This window comes from Canis lupus, chromosome 32, assembly GCF_011100685.1.
Source record: "Canis lupus familiaris isolate Mischka breed German Shepherd chromosome 32, alternate assembly UU_Cfam_GSD_1.0, whole genome shotgun sequence".
NCBI classification, from domain to species: domain Eukaryota; kingdom Metazoa; phylum Chordata; class Mammalia; order Carnivora; family Canidae; genus Canis; species Canis lupus.
In genome coordinates this window covers 22,412,429-22,436,082 of record NC_049253.1, presented here as the reverse complement: position 1 = coordinate 22,436,082, position 23,654 = coordinate 22,412,429, and the positions used below count along the sequence as shown (strand labels likewise).

Sequence of the window (23,654 nt, the reverse complement as noted above, 5' to 3'; positions counted from 1 at the left end):
AAATGGAATTATATATTATATTATATATCAGTAGATTTTGTATAATTATATATTATATGTTATATATATTATATATAAAAACATATTATTATTTATATATTATAGATATAAAGTATATTATAAAATATAACAGTATTTTGTAAGCTTTATTTTTCACTTAAATGTGTTGTCCACAGTGAATACCCATTTAATAAGAATTAGCCAGTAGCAGTGGTAGTAGTAAGAAAATTAGTAGAAGTTTTCTAAGTCTAGACAGTAACCAATATACAGAAGGCATTTGTGAATGTTTTACCTGAACAGATCATGCGTGACTCTAGACCCAAGTAGTCAAACCATAATATCAGTTTGGTTAAAGTCACTTTCCTAACAGTGGTACTATAAAGTTACTACCTTACAGAAATACATACATAATGAACTCTAGAGTGGTACTGCTTTGTTCTAATAATTAAAAGTATGTTTTTAATTAACTGTACTTAGTAGTTTTTTAGGACTAATATTAGTAAGGTGGTTAGGGATACTATATTCTGGATAAAAACACCAATAATGGAGACAAGAGTCACTGCTGTTTGTACGCTGTTGTAAGCAGTTACTGGATAGGCTAACAAACTGTCAAATCCTATCAGTTGTTGGTTCATATTGTCCGATTATCAAATTCTGTGATATCCTATAATCAAAAGTACCAATGCATGTGAAAACTTAGTATGGAGAAAATACAAAGATCTAACCAAGAATTTACATTCCCACCCCTCCCAACCTGCCTTGGTTTCAGTTTTAATGCTAGGCCAGGATATAATTTTAATGTGCAATCTTTCTGTGATGTGAAATAAATATATATTATGTTAATAAGATAAGTGGCCATCACTTATTGTTCCCTCATCTGTTAAATTTTGTATTGCTCTGGATTATCCCAGCGCTGTTATCAGTTAGGCATTAAAGCTTCATTTACTGGGGAAGTTAATAGGAACAGGGATTAGTTCATGTCAAGATCATATAACAGTAATTAACATAGCACATTTGCTTGGTGTTCAAATGCTAACCTAGCTTGAATATACTGTGGTCAGTTCAGAGACCTAGTCAAAGCATAATTCTTGTTCTTGGCCTCAGTGTCAGTATCACTTACCCAAGCAAAGACTCGTTAGATCAAGTGACATTCTCTTAGACACCTGTTTCAAAAACAAGCTGAAGTTCCAGACTTGATATCTTGAATACAGAGTATTGTAACCTGATGAGTTTTGGGAAGTTTAGGATTGTTTTATATTTCTTATTTTCTACAGTATAATTTATATTATTTGTTTATAATTTGTATTGTTTTTTAATATCTTTTCTAAACATCTTGAATTTTAAGAAACATTTTTAAGTAAAAGCAAACTAAGGTAAATTTTATCTTATTTTAATTTTTTTTAGCAAAGTTAATTGTTTTTGGAAAACCTCAGAAAAATTACAGAATGTTAGTACTGAACTAGTTATCTCTTATAGAACATATATACCTTAAAACCCCATAGAACATTTTATTTGGATGTAATGCTTAACATTTTTTGGTTTATTTGAACTTTGAAAAGAGTTATGAATGTTGTACCTAAATAGACATTACTTTGATTAGTTAATGGCCTTTTACACTTGGATAAGAAATTCTGCTGAGGCTTTGATTAAGTTTGCCCTGGAATATTTGCAATCCATTTATGATAGAAGTACCATTTCTTTGATTCTTATACTCGTGAATTGATTGACAGTTGGGTGCTGGTATATTAAGGAAACAGAAAATCGGTTAATGTAGCCAAAACCACATTTTAGTTTTTCTGATAGAAGGAGTTTATGAAAACTCTATAGTTTATTTCTTGACTATTATATTTGGTGGCATTAAAATCTGTTCACTACTTGTATTACCTGGAGTTGACTAAACCATTCACTTTTAGCTTATCATCTTTGTGAAAGAAGTATAGGATTTATAGTGCTTGAATTTCTTCTTAGTTATGAAATGCTTAAAAGAAATAGCCACAGTGCTATTGTTCTGTATTTGCCTGCAATATAGCACCAGAACAATCACGTTAAGGCAACCCATTGTTTAATCCAGTGAGAGAGAGGTTTTTAACATTACTGGTCTGATTCTTGCTCAGTGATTTTCAAACTTTCCTCATACCAAGCCATCTCAGTCACCCCAAGGAGAGGTCAGCAGGGGTTTTTGCTTGTTTCACTGTGCATTTCAATCTCTTAGTGGTCCCTTATTAATAGATTTTATTCATTCTCCCTTTTGGTTAAAATTTCACTTGAAAATAGAAAGTTTCCTGGTTGTAATGCATTAGCCCCTGAATTTAAGGAAATAGCCAAAGATAAGACCAAGTTTTATGAGCAAGACAATATAGACCAAGATTTCAGATTTACTATAGTGAAAAATTGGTATGAACATGGATGTTCAGCATCTAATACTATGGTGCCATTAAGATCCTGGTTTTGGATGATAATAATTGTTTAATTTTAATGTGTTCCTAGCATATGTCAAGTATTGGCTAAGAATTTTACTGAATTCCCATTTAATTCTTTATAAGCTTGTGAGACAGTTACTAAAATTGCCTCAATTTTGTAGAAGAGAAAACTGAGGCACAGAGAAGTCACATATTTGCCTGAAGTTATATGGTTGATAAATGGTAAGACCTAAATTTGAGCTCTGATCTAACTTTGAATTTTATTCATGTTTTAACTGTTATTTAGGAAAATGTTTGTAGTATTTTATAAAGACTAAAAAAGAAATATATTCTTAAGTATGATTCTAATTTTGTATAAATAAAATATACTTCAAGGTATGTTAATATATGAATATATAACTGTTATGAATACATATACATATAGTCATATATGTTACTGTATTAAATCAAGAGAAAAACAGCTTAAGCAGATCTGCCATAACTGGAGTGCAGCAGTGTACTTCTTCATAGTGTTTTAGTATATAAGTGAGACAGAAGGGAGTAAATAATAGATTGAATAATTAAAAATTCAAAAAAATAAAAATAAAAAATAAAAAATAAATAAATAAATAAATAAATAAATAAAATAAAAAAAATAATAAAAAATCTTACCTCCCCATCAGAATGACTTTGTACCACATACATGCATTCTTAGACTCATGGATGACCCAGGGTTCACTTTTCCAGTTTCTTATCTAATGTAGAAATGTAGTCATTCTATAAGTAACACTCATTAAGTATTTTGTGTACCATCCCCTTTCAGCACCAGTGATACAGAAGTAAAGACATAGTCCCTTCCCTTAAGGAAGTTACTGTTACAGACCAGATTGTATCCCCACCAAATTCACATGTTGAAATCATAACCCCTAATATCTCAGAATGTGATTATCTTTGGAGATAGGGTCTTTTAGGAGGTAAAATGAGGTCATTACAGTGGGCCGAAATCCAGTATGATTGGTGTTCTTATAAGAAGAGATTTGAACACAGAGAGATATATGGGGGAAGACCATGCGAAGACATGTGGAGAATATGGCCATCTATAAGCCAAGGAGAAAGACCTTAGAAAAGAGGAACCCTGCCAACACCTTGATTGTCTGTCTAACACTAGTTGAATAAATCTGGGCTCAAATTTAGGTTGTGCCATTTATTATCTGTGTGACTTCTAACTTCCCAAATTTGAAAAAATAAATTTGAGTTGTTTTAAGCCACCCAATTTGTGTTACTTTAAGGCGGTCCTATTACAGTTCTATTTTAGTAAAAAAATGCAAACAAGCAAATCAACAACCATATTGGTGTGGTATTAAGTTTAATAGAGAAACACATCCAGAATCCTTTTGGTACAAAGAGGAGTGGTGAGGATTATCTAGCTTCCACAGCCAATTTCTTTTATTTGAAAGGAATGACAAGCAATAAGATTCAGTAGTCTGCTTATAAAATCAATAGTGTTATACAAGAAATATCTATTGAAAACTTGTGAAGTGTTAGCTGTTGTTAGTGTAGTAATCATATTAGAATATATAAGCATATCAAGCCACTACATTGTACATCTTAAGTTTACACAATGTTATATGTCATTTATGTCCCAATTTTAAAAAATAAATATTAAAAAAATTAAAGCTCATATGCAAGTTTCCATACTGGCACTAGAGTATATAAAAATTAAGAAACAGTTCCTGTTTTCATATATTTTATCATCTGATAGAAAAGCCAAAGCCCTGGCACCGATAGCCATAATGTAGTAATATAAGCATTGTGAGAGGTACATCATACCGTTACAGTAATACAAGAAATATATGTGTACTGCCTTTATATCCATAGTAAGGAGTCCTGAATCATAGTACCTAGGAAAATCATGAGATATCTATAGTGTTCTAAATTGTCACAGTTGTAAAATTGAAAAATTAATCTTGCCTCAGGAAAATATATTAACAATGGAAATCTCTCTTGGTGGTTTCATTATCTCTATATATGGTCCTTCTGATATCCAGGTCTCTTGATTCTCTGACATTTTCTACTTTAGCGATTCCTCTAGTTAACTTAAGCCACCAATTTTCATTCGTGTCCTAGACCTTGCCATTAACTACATTTCCTTCACAATCTTGTTTCTAAGCACCTCACTCTACTTCAAGAACCACTGCCTTTATCTCCACTCTCTCCCTACTACCTCAATTCCATCAATCCTTTACTCCCTACCTATCTCCCAGCAATCTCAAATTCATTGATCCAAATACCTTTTCACTGTCCTTTGGGTCCCAATATCGTTACTTCCCTTCTTATCTAGTCTGAATTCCTTAGTCAGTTATTAGTCAGTATCCTTTATATACCCTCAGTTTCTTTGTTCATCTCATTTCATCATATTCACTTAACTGAAACCACTAGTTTGGATAAATCTATTGATTTACTCTGTGCCTACACCTGAAGGTGGATGTGACTGGAAGAAAACCCGCAACCATACTAATCAGTGTCACTTTAAATTCATGACTATTAATTTCAGATGTATTCTTAATAATGACAAAAATCTGCTGTATTTTTCTAGTGTGTTTACTTTTCCACTTTCCCAGAAAGCCACTTATATCTTCTTTTTTCTCTTTAAGCCTCTAATAACTTATTTCCCATTTTCAGTGTCAGCTGATGACCTTGATTCCTCTTTCATTCTTTTATGTAGGAAATGTGACAGAAATGTAGGCCATAGAGAAAAAGATAACAGAATGGCATTCATAATTCCTAATTTATCAGCAATTACATTAAATGTAAATAGATTAAAAACACTCCAGTTAAAAGAATTGTAGAATAGGGATGCCTGGCTCAGGGTTGAGCGTCTGCCTTCGGCTCAGGGCATGATCCCGGGGTCCAGAGATCGAGTCCCACATTGGGCTCCCTGCAAGGAGTCTGCTTTTCCCTCTGCCTGTGTCTCTGCCCCCTCTCTCTCTCTGAATATTAAAAAAAAAAAAAAAAAAAGAATTGTAGAGTAGATAAAATCATGATCTGGCTATATGCTGCCTATAACAGACACACTTCAGGTTAAAAGACACAAATAAATTTAAAATAAAAGTGTACAGGAAGATACATTATGCAAACATTGTAACCAAATGAGAGCTGGAGTAACTGTATGTACTACTATTAGGTAAAATAGGCATTAAGAAAAAAGGTGTTGACAGAGAAATTCAGGACATTTTATAATGATAAAAAGTTCAATCCATCAAGAAGGTACAATTATAAATATGTATTCATCTAATAGTAAAGCCCCAACATACATGAAGCAAAAACTGTCAGAATAGAAGGGAATGATGATAAACAATTTAACAATAATAGTTAGAAACTTTGGTATCCCAGTTTCAATAATGTATATAACAACTGCACAGAAAGTCAACAAGAAGCCTTGAGCCACACTATGTACTAGACTCAACAGACCTCTATAGAATGTTCCAGCTGACAACAGGAGGGTAGAAATTCTTTGCAAGCCCACATAGAACATTCTCCAGGATAGACCACATGTTAACCCATAAAACAAATTTCAATACTTGTAAAAGGACTGATGTCATACAGAGTATATTCTCTGACCAGAATAGAGTGAAATTAGAAATGTATAACAGGAGAAAATTTGGGAAATTCATAAATACGTGGAAATAAATGCACTTCTAAACAACAATCTCTTGATTAACTCAATGTCAACTTAGGGAACTTACATTACATCTGCATAATCCTTTTTGCCATATAAAATAAACTAGTCATAAGAGTGATGTCCCATCGTATTCATAGGTTCCACCCACACTCTAAAGAAGGAGATCATACATGTCATGTATACCAGAAGGCGGGTATCTTGGGGGCCATATTAGAATTCTACCTAACATACCATCCCTTCTCCAGTCTTCCTCTCCTCTTCAGCTCTCTTCTCTCAGTTGCCCAGACCTCACATGATCTATCAGCACATCCTTTTGACTTTGACTTCTAAAGGTACCCAGAATCTGAACCTTTCTTACTGTTTATACTACTGTTAATGCCCTGATCCAAGCCACTATCCTTTCTCACCTGGGATAATAAATTTGTTTTCTAATTAACCTTTTTGCTTTTGCCCTTGCCCTTTACCGGTCTGTTCTCAACACAGTAACTAGAGTAAATCCTGATTAAACATAAATCAGATCATGTCACTCTTTTGCTGAAACCCCATAATGATTCCCCTTTGGGTAGAAGCCAGAATCCTTACAATGGCCTAAAGACCCTACACAGTCACCCCCACCCCACCACCATCTCATTATCTCTGGCTGTTTCTCGGACTCCTCAGGTGCCTTTATCAGGCCCTTTGCATTTACTGTTTACCTTGCCTGGATTCTCTTCCCCTGGATATTTGCATAGCTCACCTTTGTCTCCTTCAGGTCAAATATCAGGGTATCCCTGGCCACCCTGCTTAAATTCTACTCCCCCTACCACCTGACACAGTCTCTCTATCTTCCCTCCCTTAAATTTGTTGTTTTTTGTTTGTCCCTCATGCTAGAACATAAGTTCTATGTGAGCAAGGCCTTTCGTGGCTTTGTTTCCTGCCGTATTGTCTATACCTAGAGCAGTGTCTGGCATATATCATTGTATTTAGTAAATATTCAGTTCTTTTTTCTTTTTTTTAATAATAAATTTGTTATTAGTGTTCCTTTTCCTGTTCCTTTTGACATCTTTTTCTGCCTTTGTTACTTCCTTTTTTTTTTTCTCTCTCTCTCTCTTTGGCATGAGTCTCACAGAAGATAAACAGAGTAGAAGTTTCATAAGTAGAGTAACTTTTCTCTTTTTTTTTTTTTTCTTCAAAGTAGAGTAACTTTTCTCTCTCAGCCAATCAGTGCTTTAACTCTTGTTGTCCCCTCTTTTGTCAACCAAGGAGTACTTGGGAAGAATATAGTAAGAGGTAGAAGCAGACTTAATTCCACGTTGCAGTTACCCATGCCTGTTGTTCCAGTTCACAAATGGAAAACCAGTCCTACCTGGAACAGGAAGAACTTCTACAGTATTAATCCTGTGTTAATGATTTTGTTAAATCAGTCTCTGCTAAGACAGAGAAGAGAGTACTTTGTTATATGTCAGAGATTTCATTACTTAATCTATACATAACTTCAAGGCTGTTATGGGAAAGATGCTCTTTCAACTGGACCAGGGAATATCCAGCTAGGCCACTACCTGCACTGAGCATGTTTAAGAAAGGAGATCTGGCAGGAGCAAGGGTCATTTTCAGTTCAGTTTTTAAAGGTGCAGAGGGAGTTTCTTTACTGTTAAGACATTTCAGTATTCAAATTTGATAAGGAACTAAGGAAATATCTTGAAGTTATTCCTTTAATGGATGATTCAATTAAATTTAATCAATTTGTTGTAGTAGACACTATTCTAGAAACCTTTTAAAACACTTTTAAGAATACATGAAATATAAGAAAATCTCCTAAATTCCAAAATAGGCAAATGAAGAATGAAAATCATGAATGGGACCATTAAAAATGAAGACTGGACAAAAATTTGCCATCAAGCCTGGACAAAACCTATCGTAATGACCTACATGCTTGCCTGGGGTTAGACTAAATTTGGCTTTAAGCCTTCTAATGGTCAACGAAAAAAGAAAGTGAATTTTTAAACTTACTATTAAATGAGTAAAAGAACTATTGCTCAGAAGAAGCGAAACTGTTCTTGTTACAAGAACCTGAAAGGACTTTCTCCAAGGAGTCCATGTGAAAATGACCCTGTGTGATCTAACAAGTAGCACTCTCAATAGCAACTTAGAGAAAAAGCGAGGGCGACTATTACAGAGCTGTTTCCTATGACACGTGTCAGCACAGACTGATGGTATCATGTGGAGCACTGGTTGTTAAGGGACTAATTCTGTGGACTATGTTGGGCCCGGTATGCTGTAAGTTGCAGATCCTCCTTCTCAGCTAGTCTGACTTCATTTCAACACATATTTTAGAAAATCTAGAAAATGGATTATATGTTCATCAATCAGTTGTTCCTAAATGTTTTTTTTTTTCCTCAGATGAATTCTGTTAAATATTTGGTGGCACTGATGGCCATGTTCCAGGAGTAAACTTTTTTTACTCCCAAGTGGATACCATACTTTTGTGGAGTGCACAGTGTGAGGTTGGATTGACTTCTTTTGCAATCTGGAAAGCTAAATAAGGGTACTGGCCTCAAGGGACCATCCAGCCTATGGAAGAGCTGAAGATGTGCCCTAATAAAAAAATTCAACCTAACAAATTCTTTGGACTCTGCTTTAGTGTTCAAACAAGTGGTAACAGAGTTCTATCACACCCTATCTTGTGGTCAGAGTAAATTTAACCTGGCAGATTTTTCAAGCTTATTTAACTAGATGCCCAATTGGTAGAAAAGCTTTGCACAGTCATAAAACTTTATCTAACTTTGGGCATTGTGACGCCTTGGTTTATTTTTAAATCTACTTGCCAAATACATATGGAGAAAATGAGGGGGAAGAACTCACTGAGTATTGGACTGTTATTTATAATCCAGCTAAAAATTGAGGGACAACCTACCCAAAGTTTGGTGACAGAATAAATGATCTGTAGCCCTTTTCTTCTGGCAGGAAACAGTTAACAAAGACGTTCCTTGTTAGTGATAACAAAACAAAACTTATGATGCCCTAAAGCTGGAAAAAATAATAATAAACTACTTGTCTCAAATGCTGAGAATTGCATGCTCTAGCCAATAAAACTTGGCATGTTATTAATAAAAAAACAAAAACAAAAAAACAAGTTAACCCAAAATGAGGCTAGAAAATACTCTCTTATACCTCACAGAACACATTTTTATCATTCATCAAGAGCCTTCTTACTTTTTTGACTTGCAGAATTAGGTGCTGGTTCTGAGTAAAGATCAGTGTATATCCAAAGAATTTCCCAATGGGAAATAGTTACAGAATACTAAAGTTTATGTTATTGTCAAAGACAAAAAAATGCTTCGATTTTGTGATGCTCATTACTCTGACTTTTCCTATTAATAATCTGCCTAGAAGTCAGGTATCCTTGCTTACTGACAATTACTCTGTGGTCACTCGGTGATGATAATTGATGGTAATGAGATGAAAAGCAGAATATCAGTTGACTACACCAGCACTAGAAATCAGGAAATTCAGCTTCTGACCTTCACTCAGTCAGTGATTTTATGATATTTGTCATATCTTTTGAACATTTTGTATCTCAGCTTCTCCATCTGTTAAACTGAGTTTGTAATAACTGCCCTGGTCTATCTCACAGGAATGTTGCATGGACAAATTGGATAAGTGTAAAAGTGCCTTGGAGGTAAAGCCACTCTGTGAATAAAAATTAGTGTGATGGAGCTACTGAAAAGTATGTTGCAGAGGTTAGAATGGTTCGTTTCTGCAGGCTTCATGAGTAGATAAGGCTTCATAATGGATTCCTGTCAAGCAAACCAAACCCATCTTATCAGTTCATGACTGTATAATATTTAATGGAAAAAATCTCTTTACAAACATTTGTTACCTTGATACAAATGTGCATTAAAAATCATTCATGTTTTAATTAAATAAAACCTTTCTAAGTAGCTTCAAAGCAGTCTCTTAATATCCAGTTGACAGTTTCCATAGTCTATTTGGAGGGGTTATAAACATTTGATATGCTTAATAGAGTTAAGAAATAAGTAACGAAACAAAGTGTGGGGAATAGAAATTGCGGTGTTTCCTCAGGTAATAATTATTACCATTTTTAAGACTCTGGCATTACCAAATTAAGATTTCTCTTTTGTTTATTTTATAGAAATGTCAAATTCTTGTCTCTGCCTAAACCATATATTTTTTTCTGGTTACTTCATTTTCTGTTAGAGTTAACATCCTCATTCTCACTCATAATCATAATACACAGAGCCACTCATTGCAGCTCAAAAAACATAACCACCAAATCTCTTGAAGATGGAAAAAAGTGGGGGAAAAGGCCTTTTTCGAAAGAATTCCTTAAGTGCTTTTTAATGCTCCCTCTTTTTCTCTTCACATAAATACTCAGAGATTTGCTATGTAAATTTACAGCACCCATGTTTTCAACCCTTGAGAAGGATAATTGAGCAAGTATTTAATTGTTTGGACATTCCTAAAAGAGGTTCTATTCAAGCTAACTTTAGAAACTTTTATTCCTAAGCCAACTTGATCTCTTTCTTTCTTCTGGCAGGGGACCATTCCTAGTGGCACTGGGGAAATCTTGGCATCCAGAAGAATTTAACTGTTCTCACTGCAAAAATACAATGGCCTACATTGGATTTGTAGAGGAAAAGGGAGCCCTGTATTGTGAGCTGTGCTATGAGAAATTCTTTGCTCCTGAATGTGGTCGATGCCAAAGGAAGATCCTTGGAGTAAGTTATCAGAAACCTGTTTATTCTGAGTGAACTTTAAAGCATAATAATTTTTTTGTTTTGAAACCCTTCCATCAGTTTTCCTTTTTATTTTCTTCTTGCTTGATCCCCTCTCTGTTTTCATCACTGTTTATTATTGTAAAGTAAAACTAAATAGACCTCTGTAGAAGTGTATCAGACTCAAGGAGTTAAGTTGTCTTTGGTTTTGTCTTACTGAGTGCTCGCTTGTCTAGTGAAAGTCTAGCCACTGTGGGGAAAAAATAATTTACTGTGGGTGTGCTACCTCAACAGGACCCTGTTTGCTCAGGAATGAAGAGGTCGCACAGGACCACACACATCAGAGTTCTCAGAACTGACACCTTCACTGTTTTAAATTAAATTCCATAGCTTTTATAAGAGCAGCATTTCCCCGTTTGTCAGGGTTCAAGCACAGGGCACAGATCTCGTGAAATACATAAAACATGAAGCTTATAAATGATATATTTTTCTTAAATGCATATAATGTTTAAAAATATAACCTATTATTTTATGAGCATATACATGTGATAGAAAAATAAGCATCTTTTTTTTCTTTTCAAAAAAGGAGTAATTTAGGAGTCAGATATATAATAAATAATGAATGAATGAATTTCCTGCTCTAGAATACCCTATTTGCAATTTACAAATAAAGGGTCCATCATTTCCTATGGGTGACCAGGAGTTGGAATTTTATTTTAGAAGCATCCAAGGTGCCTGATGTCATATGAAGCTCATACAGCTAATACAAAGGATAGAAATGGCATTGCTGAATTCTAATATTCTCTCTATAAAAATATAATAATGAAATTTTAATTCATATCTTGAGAGAAAAGCTAGTAGAATTTTGAATACATAGAATTTCAGATTATATCTTTAAATGGGTCTAAATCTTTGAGAACATTTAAATTGTAAATATAATACATGAAATACTTCTATATTATTAATTTGTACAATATATTGGGAACAAAAGAATAGAATGATATAGGCTGTAACTTCCCAAATGACAAGTAATAAGTTGAATATATATTAATATTCTTTTAGTATATAAATATATTCTATAAATTTTAGAATAATAACACAAAGTCAGGTAGCAGTCTTTGAACCAGATGAGGTTCTAGGAAATGGAAATCTTACCCTCATTGCCTTAGAGATGGGTCAGAAATTCACCACAGAGACAGATTCTCTGGATTGTGTTTTAGTTATTTGATTTCCTATTAAAGAAGGAATAGTAATCTGTCTCAAGGATAGAAAGGGAAATAAATGCCAAAAACCTTGAGAAATGATTTGGTTCAGTGTAATTTGTTGTACATGTTCATGGTGATCTTTTTTGGAGCTAAACCATCATTTCTCCTCAGTATCCTTCAGTGTGAATTTTGGTATGGCATTTTCTAAGGCTAATAATTTACTGTATAATTTTAACAATTTTTTATTATGAAAAATATTTCAGTCTATAGCAGTTAGAAAATACCAGAAAATGTAAAAAAGAAAATTTAAATGGCCTATATATTTACGAATCCTAGGCAATTCTTATTACCTTAGGATATATTTTCTTCCCGTTTGCTCTTTGTAAGTAATTCATTTACAAAGCTGTAACCATACTTTATGTGTAGCATCCTCTTTTTTGTGATAAATATTATGGAAATAGTACATTCCCATTTTGTTAACTATTCTTCAAAAATAATGTTAAACGGACTCTATCTCTTTCAATTCAAAGAAATGATTCCTTGCAAAACCAGTTTCTCAAGACTTCTTTTACTAATTAAAATCTGGCCCAAGTCTTCGATATTGCTATTTTTAACCCTAGTGCCATTGTTGACTAGAATCCACACTTTATAATTCAAATTTTAGACACTCATTTGAGTATGTGCTTAGCGTAGTCATAGCTGATTTCCAGAATCCTAAACATGTGCTAAACTGATTGGATTACACTGATTATGTTATTGCTTCCATAATGCACCAAAGCATAGGTTTGTTTTAATTTTTAAATGTTTTGCCCTTCCTCCGTGACATTTTCTTTTTTTTCCTCCATGACATTTTCAAGATAATACTTGAAACCTTTGTAAGTTAATGTTCCCTGACACCCTTTTGAAAGAAAGCAGAATGTTTCTTAGCAAGCACTTAGGAAATGCTTATTACTTTATTCATCACATGTGTAATGTTTAAAAAACACAATTATCATTCTTTAAGTTTATTGATGTGTATTTATGGGAAACACACGTATTATATAGTGTATCAGTTTAGATGATTTGTGAGTGTGTCCTTAAGTATCATCTGTTACTTAGAGGAAAAGCTCATAGTAAAGACAAAAGCATGTATCTACTTTGGGCCGGTTTAAAAGGGCTATGTTGGTACAACTAGTAAAATAAGCATTTTTGTATTGTCATCTTTCTTTACATCCAAATACCTTTCTCTAACAGGAAGTCATCAATGCTTTGAAACAAACTTGGCACGTTTCCTGTTTTGTGTGTGTGGCCTGTGGAAAACCCATTCGTAATAATGTTTTTCATTTGGAGGATGGTGAACCATACTGTGAGACTGGTAAGATCCTAAAGCCACTAGTTCTTAAGTTTTGAATAAAGATAAAACTTTAGCCCTTATATTACTATAAAGCTGAAAGGAAATACTGGGCAAAATAGATTTCCTAACTATTTTTAAGGGACATTTAAAGCTACTCTAAATATATAGCAAAAAATTATGTAAAATTTTTATGTGACTTCATCAAAACAGATATTCTCGACTTCTTTAAGAGAAATGAGCATATAAGCACGACCTAGTAGGAAATATCTTACTTATGGATATGAATGCTACCAAGTTGTGTAGCTTAAAGCCACCTCTTACACTGTAACAGTGAATTTTGAGTGGTTATAAACATTAGAAATGATCAACTTTAAAAAAAAAAAGAAAAAGAAATTATCAACTTTTGAATGTGATACTGATTTGCTCTTTAAGGCAACTGTCTTGACAATAAATTGGAAGTCCTTTGTTTCTGTTACTGAATGGGAGGGTAACCTTGACTTGGATTGTTCTCTAGTAAAATTATTTTTAATAAACTGGGCTCTAAGGACCAGTCTACTACATTTATCTTAATTACCTGAGCTCTGAACACTTCTTTTCTTTCCCAGAGACTATATAAAGTGAACTTCATAACATTTATTAACATTACTCTTACTTACATACATATGTTTCAAAAAATAAAATATTTTCCCTTTGTCATGCCTACATTCACTACCACAGCACTTCCATATGGAGTTTTATTGTTGATCTACCTTGAAATTCCAAGTGTGGTGCTGGAGGAAAGGAATACAGCACACTATTAAAGGAGCAGTCACCTTCTGATTTGAGGCTAGTCAACATCACTTCACCCTTTATTGCTCACTCAATTCCTTTTAGCTCCTAGCTAAGACCAGTCCAGATCTATGCCAGACTATTAACCAGAAAGCTCTATGAAAATTCCAGTGAACTTATCCCATCTATGGGCTATTTTGGGACAAGATGGCTACAAAGCACCTACCTTGATTCAATCAGAGTATTTCACATTTTGTAATTTCACCTAATTCTTCTGAAGAAAGAGCTTGTTTGTTTTAAAATTAAGCTGTGCAACTGTCTAACATTTGCATTTTGACTAACTGGCAGATGGTCCCTATCTAGTAAATACATATAAAACTATCTAGCTTTAATATCATATTTAGTGTAGTCTAAGAAGTCAGATTCTTTAAACTCAAATATTGCTTACAGAAAAGGAAAAATATTATTGTAGATTTATTTAAATGTCACTTCTAATCAACTTCATCTATTTTTGTTGTATTTCTTTAACTTCCTATATTTATTACTCAGCCTTTCCCATCTCAAATGCCCCACTATCCATTATCCCAAACCCCAGTGTATATTTATTCATTCATTTCTCTCCACCTCAATAGTCACAACTAAATCCAACTCACTCTTTGCTGAATGGCTCGAATCACCAACTAAAATGGTCCATCTTCTTTTCCCCGACCCTCAAATAGCAGCTATGATAATATTTTGTTTCAATGTGACTCAGATTATGCTTGATACCTCTCAGCTTCCACTTGAGTACTATTCTCCTTACTAGGCCTGCTTTGCCAACCTTATCTTCTACCACCTTACCTTCTGTCACTGGATTCTAGTTATACCTGGCCCTTTTGCTTTTCTAAACACACTAAGATCCCTCCCGCCTCAGGGCTTTTGTACTTGCTGTTTCTACTGATATGCTCTTCCTCAGCTTTTCTGTGGTGATATTTGCCTTTTTTTAGTCAAATCTCAGAACAACTGTTACCTCCTTAGAGAAGCATTTCCTAACTCACCTGTTTAATGGAGTGTTTGTTACATACTTACACCCAACTATTCTGTATCACATGACTGTTTTCTTCATGGTTCTTGTCACAATTTGAAATTATTTATTATGACTTATTTTAAAAATACAATAAATGACAACACTTGCTCCCAATGAGAATGTAAGCACCGTAAAGAGAGTAGGCACATCTGTCTTCACCACTGTATCCCCCATCAGTGCCTGGCACATATTAGGACTCTATGTATATATGTTGAGCAAGTGGTGCTGAGAAATATTGAAGATTTTTAAGAAAGATAAATCAAGTTGGAAATGAAAATCTTTCTATTGTGGAATAAACACAAGTAGTAAGAATAGCTACATAAAAGAAAATTGTTAATAAGTTCTAATTTAGTAATAATAAAGAAACTTCTCATTAAAACTGCTTTCTTTAGAGGGAAATTCTATTAGTATTTTACAACTGTAATCTCTGTCAAGTAAATGGTGTGCTCTGGCTAAGGATTTTCAGCCTGAAGTCATAAAATTGAAAGGAAATGGCAGCAAAAGAATAGTGGCTTAATACCATTATGATAGAGTCCAGCTAGAAACTTAGTCATGGCACTTACTCATGGAAGTTTCTTGTGACTTTTTTTCTTCCCTACCAAGTCAGATACTCTATGAAATGTGCTAATATCAGATATTTCTTCTTGACTTAACGTTCTTTAGTCTTAACTGTTGCTAGTTTTTGGAAGTTTTCTTGTCTTTTGCTAAAACAGTCATGTCTATTGATAACTTCTCAGGGAACAGAGTTGTTCTTGATACATATTTGGACATTTAAGCAGCTGGAGATAAGTGAGGAGTATTATGTGGAAAAATGGAATAAAGGACGTTAAGTTATGTAAATAATATTTACCCCAAAGGTAAACTGAAACATGCTACACATATACCTCAAGCCAAACATGCCTTCTGAACATTTTCCAGTTACTATAACTTTATCTTCATCTTCTCATTTAATTCCAATTTTGTTGGTGCTTTCTAGGAACTATTATTCTAAAGCTTTCTCATGTTTAAATTATGTCTCCCCACCCCCCATCCCCGCCCCAATACAGATTATTATGCCCTTTTTGGTACCATATGCCATGGATGTGAATTTCCCATAGAAGCTGGCGACATGTTCCTGGAAGCTCTGGGCTATACCTGGCATGACACTTGCTTTGTATGCTCAGTAAGTTAACTCTTATTTCCAAATTAGAAGAGCACAATATGGCCAGTTTTAGCCTAAGCACTAAATGGAAATAACAGTTCTTGTGTCTTTCAATCCTTCACACCTAAAAGTATTTTTATGGTGATTTTGAAAATTGTTCATTAAAATTTTTGGCATTTTTTGAATTATTTGGCACAAAATAAGATGCTTACCCCTTTAGAGAAAATCCTGTTTTCAATAAATTTGTGTTTTGTAAGGAGAAACTATGTATTTCTTTTTTTTTCTTTTTAAGATTTTATTTATTCATGAGAGACACAGAGAGAGAGAGAGAGAGAGAGAGAGAGGCAGAGACACAGGCAGAAAGGCAGGCTCCATGCAGGGAGCCCAATGTGGGACTCAGTCCCTGGTCTCCAGGATCGCACTCTGGGCTGAAGGCGGTGCTAAACCACTGAGCCACCCAGGCTGCCCAAACTATGTATTTCTTAAAATAGTAAGAGTCCTTTACATTTCTTAAAAATTCTATTTTATTGGAGTATTTTTAGTAATTTTTTGAAACATTGGGTGCCTGAAGTAGAAATAAACAATTCTAAAAATCTATTGTTGAATTAAGAATGGAAGCAGACTACATGTTGATTTCACTTCCTTAGCAGTAATACATGAATTTTTTTTGAGACTATAATAAACATGTAGTGATTTACCTATGTTGTTTGATATTTTAATATTTTTGGTTTTATTTTTAACAGTGAGGATAGTTGAAGAGATTCACATTTACCCTAAGACTTTTTTTAATTGAGAAAGTATATATCCAATAAAGATATTTTGTTCAGATATTTGAATTTTTAAATTAGATTTAATATATCTAATAATTTTCAATACATGTTGTATGAAGGGGAAAAAGTAACATTAATTGAAATCAAATTATTTCCCCAAGCATTAGCTGATTAACCATTAAATTCATCTTGTTTATGTCATCCACCTCTTAGACTTCATGATATCTATAAAATGCAACAACTTTTAGGGTTTTACCTTCTCCTGTTCTCTGGTAGAGCTGCTGTATTATGCTATTATATTTAAGAAAGGCAATAGGAAAGACAAGACATAAATGCGGTTAATAAACAGACTATATAATCATCCAATAGCCAGATTAAAATTAAGAATTAAAAAGAATTCTCAGGTATGCTATGCCTATGTGTTTGGGGGCTTGGGAATGTTTGGTACAGCAATTGAATGGTATTTTCGTTGTGAGTACTTTGATTTCCTACAACAGGAGGCAAATTTAAAGCATCAATAGGCGAGAGAAGTTACATTTAATGTGACCTCTTCATGTGTCTATTTTTTTTATTAGGGCCTAGTAAAAAAAATAATGATCAATGATTTAAATAAATTAGAATGCATTCTAGGAAAAAGTCATTCTTTAATGCTTTTGAAAATTACATGAAGTATCAGTAATCATTAAATGTCAGTGTCTAATACAGCCAACTAAAGTGCTTTGTCTTATCCATCAAGTGAAAAATCATTTTCCTTTTTCAGGCATATTTGATAAAATAATGATATTCTTTAAATAATGCTTCTTTTTCAGGTATGTTGTGAAAGTTTGGAAGGTCAGACATTTTTCTCCAAGAAGGACAAGCCGCTTTGCAAGAAACATGCTCATTCTGTGAATTTTTGAAAGTCAGCAGTTCAGGGGAGGAGAAGAAATTTGAAGAGAAAGAGGAGAATTAGAATTACCAATTAATTTTTAGATTTAATATTTATAGGAATTTTGAAAAATAATAGTGGCCCTGAAGGGATAAATTCCAGCTTTAAAAACCAAGTCAATGAAGAAATATTTGGCTTCATAAAGTAAAGAGACAGTTTGGCATTTATGATTACTTTTTTCCTGTATTTTCTGCTCATAAAATAACTTTTATAAAAACCAATTTCCTGGTTGACTATTAAATTCATCATAGAATAAATTAGTGAAGAATTAAATTTTAGAATAAAAGCCTCTAACATCTATGCTGAGTTAATTATACTTTCTTTCCTTGTTAGGTAGTTCTGAGTAAATCTGTCAAAGACAATGAAAATTGCCCCTACACTCTATCAATGAATAAAATGTATTTTTAATAGTGCTTATCTTTAAAATAGGAAGTAGTTTAAACAGAATTTTATCAGTAGTAGGTGTCTGTTTTTAAAAAACTGTATGTACTTTTTTTGTCTTACACCTGACCATTCCAGTCAGGAAAGACCAATGAGATTTTCCATCAAAATGTGCCATGCCAAAAAAAGATGTTATATATTTCTCTCATTTGCCCCACCAAAAAGCCACCACATAGCTTATGTTTCAAATTTTTGCCTTTTATTACAATACAACCGTTTCTATTCATTGTATATGTTGTATCACTTGTATTAGTCAAACTCCCATTTTTTCCCCTTCCCTCATACTTAAGAGAGTAAGTAGAAAAGAATGTATTTGAGAATCAGAGTAAATCAGAGGACTGTATCCAAAATTTTTAAAAATTTCCCCCCTTTTCAGACCTTGAAGCCATTAGATCAGTTTCAAATTTGTACTACTGACTGATAAAGGCTGAGAACTCTCCTTGCAGAATAATTTTTTCTTTAATTCTACATTAGAAAAGTAAAACTTGGGGATATGATAAAATCTAAGGGTTTTTTTCCTTATAGTAATTCTCTCTGAATAATAAATGAACCACTTCCAAATGTGATCACAAAGCTTAGAAAGCTTTTATTCCCAGAGGTTGGTAGTATAGGAGGGGAACGTGGTCAGTTACTCAGACTGGCTCGTTATTTATTTTCTTTATTTGGAGAAAAATTATATAGATAATACATGAAGGCAGAGCAAAAATTGAGGTGAAATTATGAATCCTATTGATATTTACCCAGTGAGAAAACAGATTATGACATTAGATAGTTTTTCTCTATTTCCAAAATGGACAGAAGCCCATTATACCACTAAGGTAAAATATCAGTTCGTCTGGGGCAAGGTGCTTTTAAAGTTGAGACAGAACTCCAAGTCCTTCCTGCCCCGTAGCTCACTAACGACTTCATTTCCATTGTGTGCATGTTTGTTATAGAGGGAGGCTTTAGGCTCTAATATTTGTTTAACCTCCCTAAGAACTTTTCAAGGCATCTGTCCTGAAAGCTGTTAATTTATAGTCTAGGAGATTTATATTATATGCAGATAATAATTTAACTGGGAATAAAAGCATGAGAAGGGTGACATGAAGTGGCTTCACCAGTAGCAACTCCAAACTACCTCCTCACCCTGCATTTGTAGGGAGGCAGGAAGTTTTATTTTTGAAATAAAGTGCTGGAACTGAATTGTGCATTATTTCTCATTGCTGCTGAAACCACCTGTAGAGTTCATGCTGGCTGATGTGCATTGTCACATATCTTAGTGTCGGTCTCCTGCTTTACACAGTATAAAGTAAATTGGTGGTTTTGTTTGGATGTAATAGAGATTTTTTTTGGTTGTTTAGTTTTACCTTTATAGATTCTATGCCAAGATAGTATTTGAAAAGTCAGTTGCATTTGGGTATTTCCTTTCAAGAATTTTATTTGACCTGGATTTCTTATTAAGTTATCTTACATTAAGTAAGGATATCATTTTTATTAGACTTTTCTTTGTGTACATTATTCATGGAGCATAATGTTGCATTCCTCTAAATTTTATCCCTAAAAAGATAACATTGCTTCCTAATTTATCATTTTGTCTTTGTGCTTTGTCCTTCGTCTTTGTGGCAAAGCTTTATATCTGTTGCTAAAACAGTTAATCCTATGAAGTAAATATTGATTATAACCCAGAAGAATCTCTGTATTTTCCAGTAGGGAATGCCATATTTAATGCACCAGCATTTAATAACAAGCAGAGCACTTTATTCTTCTGGTGAGCTCCCTGAATATTTATTTTTCTGATTATAAATATTCCATATCAGTAGCATTTTTTTAATTGTTACCTCTTTACTGTAGAGCATTTACTTTTAGTTTTTCTTGATGTATATTTTGGAATGCTGTACTTAGTATAAGACAGATTTAAATTACAGTATATGACTCTTAAACATCCCGTACTTGTATTTCCCAGATTCAAAATACTAATGATAGATTCCAGTTTATAACATTTTTCTAGACTTACAAAGGCTAAATGTTGCCTGCTAGAAAGGCAGCCTAGAGAGGTCCCTGCTGCTTATGTTTATAGTAGCGTACATATTTCTTGTTGATTCAGGTTACATTTAGAGTCTAAAGCCTAGTCATTTGGTCACAGTATTAAGACAAATAGAAATAAGAATTTGAATCTTCAAAATATTAGTGTAGCCTATGATTAAAAATTATCTACAACAAAAATGTTTTCATGGTGCCATTTTCAAGGGGTAGTATAATAGGACCACTTCTATAGAAAATAATTCCTTCCTCTCTCTTGTTAGTACGAATCTAGTGTTATATTAACATTTTTGTGATGTTTAGAGCTTTTTAAATAATCTCTACTGAAAAAAAGAGTCTTTTCAAACATAAGGGAAGGGAAAACTGAATAATTTCACACAAATCTAATGCAGCTTCAGTTTGTCATCCTTTTCCTCCAGATGTTTTAAGGTTATTGGGTTTGGATTCTCAGAGTATCATTTGCCTTATCTGTTCATCTCTATTTTCTGTTTCTTCACATTATTACGTTTGTATACATCTGTACTGTTTTGCTTTTGGATACATTTTCTAATTAAAAACCGTATGAGAAATGTAATCAGTATAGTAATACCTTAATGTGCACATAATAAATAAATGGCTGCAGTGATACAAACAAGTTCTCCTGGGTTTTCTTTTTTGGATGGCAAGTGGTTTCCAATGAAGGCATCATGGGAATAAAATAGTGTTACAGGATAGGAAAAGAAGTAATGATTCTCAGGAGAATCCCTCTTTTATGATATTTGCCTATCAAAATATCCCAGAAACAAAACATTTGAAAAGAGTGTCACATTTATTCTACTTTAATCTATTTTCATGCTCTGCATGTAGCATGTATACAATACATCTTTGTAAATTAATACATAAATAAGCCCCATTGTTTTAGAAAATATTTGTTGCTGAAACTGCTTGTTGGAATAACCTGTCATATCAAGAGCTGTATTATATCATATATCATACTAAAACAACTTAAGTCACCATCTACATTTTCATGCTTTAATCAACCAGGGTTCATTACTTCATAGTTAACTCATCCTGATCTCATTAGTTAACTTTTCTATAACTAGGTAGGCTCATCTATTCCTCATTTGTTTATTGGTTTGGATAAGACTTTTTTCCAACTGTATAAAGAGGAATGTTTCTGTTGCAGGCTGTATATTGGAAATAAAAGACAAATTCAAGTCTATTTGCTCACAGTATATTAAACTCCAGAAGCCAAACTTATAAGGGCATCAAGTCTGCATTTGACATTTTAATAGCTGCTGTTTGGTTTCTATCAATCACGTCATTGCACATTAAAATGCACCAACAAAATAAGAGATCTGTCATTCCTTCGTTAAGAAACAGTAATCCAGTGCAAGATTTATAGGCTTAAGACTCAACAGTGTGTGTTCACAATAAATCCCCATTCAGTGCTCAAACCAGAAACAAGCCTCCCTGTCGTTCAGTGTTTTCTGGTCAAAATGTCCCCAATATAAGATTATCAAAGGTTTTCTTACAGAACTACATATAAAATCCTTTTTGCCAGCAAAAGCTTAATTTAGGTTGGCGGTTTCCCTTTTTGCGTACTCTCAGACAAGATCTTGATTATATCAGAAACACATAGGTACTGATGTATTATTAGCGGGCCTGGTGTTAATTAGGGAGAATTACCAGAAATAGTTTGCTTCGTGGGAATTTATTATAGAATCACACTTGACTGATGGCAGAATAGGAGTTGCTGAGAGAGAGCAGCTCCCACTCATAACCACTAATTAATAGGGTGCCAAAATTCCGCAGAGAAGGTTTCATCCCACGTGTGGGAGCCTCACGGGGAACATGGTGCCTTTGCAGTATTTAAAATTTAAAAGAGGAAAGGGGCTAGGACGCATGGCTACCCAACAGAAATCTCAGACTGATACAGTTTTGTGTTGTACTTATGAATGAGAGCATTTAACTCGGGAAGCCCCAAGCCCAAAAGTTTGTGAAAGAATCCCTTTCCCTCCAAAAGTCAGAAGTAGCCTGTATATTTATTACACTAAAGAGATACGCAAAGGCATTTTTTCGAAAGATTTTATTTATTTATTCATGAGAGACACAGAGAGAGAGAGAGAGAGAGAGAGGCAGAAACACAGGCAGAGGGAGCAGCAGGCTCCATGCAGGGAGCCCAACGTGGGACTCGATCCCGGGACTCCAGGATCAGGCACTGGGCCGAAGGCGACGCTAAACCACTGGGCCACCCAGGGATCCGCCCTGCAAAGCATTTTTAACGTGACAAGTGTCTGATTCACTCAACTGTTCATTTTCTGAGAATTTAGAACAAACCATTTGTCTACAATATTATATTACTGAACTTTTACTCTCTATTCTATGATTTAGAAGCTGTCTGAGTAGGTGGCAAGATTACATCAATGATTAATAAGAAAGGTGTGGCTTCCACACCTTGATTGAACCCAGGGTTGAGGAAAAGCAAGGTGTGTTTAGTGATTGGCACTAATGGCAGAGCACTGGGGGAGCGCTATGAATAAAAGTTGGCCAAAGAGGCAATTCTTTTCCCTGTGCCTTGTAATGGCGTGTAATCACACACAATAAAGCTTGGAGCCATTGCTTAAAGTGGAAGAATAAAGCATTTCCATGTCACAAAACCACTGATGACTACCTCAGGGAGAAAAATAAAACCATTTATAATTCACAGAGAGTATAATTTTTCAATTTCTCTTCAGGCAATATATATGTTCTCAGGAAAATGACTTCTGCGCCAGGTCCATGGATTGACTGACATGGTCTCTAATGCATCTGTGTTTCAAAGGACAAAGTTTCTGTTCAATAACTGGGCTCCAAATTAGTTTTTCATCATGTCCTAATTGTCACATTTGCTCTCTAGTTCAAATATACCTAGGTTTGGTTTTTTTCTTCTTTTTCCCTCCTTTTTCCCTTTGCTTGTAAAGCACACACAGCTGGTGCTATTCTGAGCACTTACCCAAAAATACCAGTGTTTGTTTAAAGCAATTTAGTAGACTATAGTATCTTCAGAGGCTATCTTTTGAATTTTTTTCTCCCAAGTGTATCACTGATAGGCCAAACTTCCTTTGGTAAATAGGAAAGTAACTTGAACTCTTAGGACTTATCATACCAATATTAGTTTTGTGTAAATAGAAGTCTTTGCTTAGGTGACCATTTATTGATGTCATCT

General features: G+C 34.0%; 1 protein-coding gene across 17 annotated transcripts in view; it reads left to right on the top strand.

The window, feature by feature from the left end:
• PDLIM5 (PDZ and LIM domain 5) overlaps positions 1–21,101 on the top strand; it is a 217,666-nt gene extending 196,565 nt beyond the window's left edge. For all 17 annotated transcript variants that reach the window (XM_038582110.1, XM_038582108.1, XM_038582114.1 and 14 more), the window contains 4 exons: positions 10,619–10,799; positions 13,235–13,355; positions 16,215–16,330; positions 17,889–21,101. In XM_038582110.1, the coding sequence (XP_038438038.1) occupies positions 10,619–10,799; positions 13,235–13,355; positions 16,215–16,330; positions 17,889–17,978 (508 nt within the window). In that variant the 3' untranslated portion in view covers positions 17,979–21,101. The remainder of the gene's footprint in view (positions 1–10,618; positions 10,800–13,234; positions 13,356–16,214; positions 16,331–17,888) is intronic.
• Positions 21,102–23,654: the final 2,553 nt, after the last annotated feature.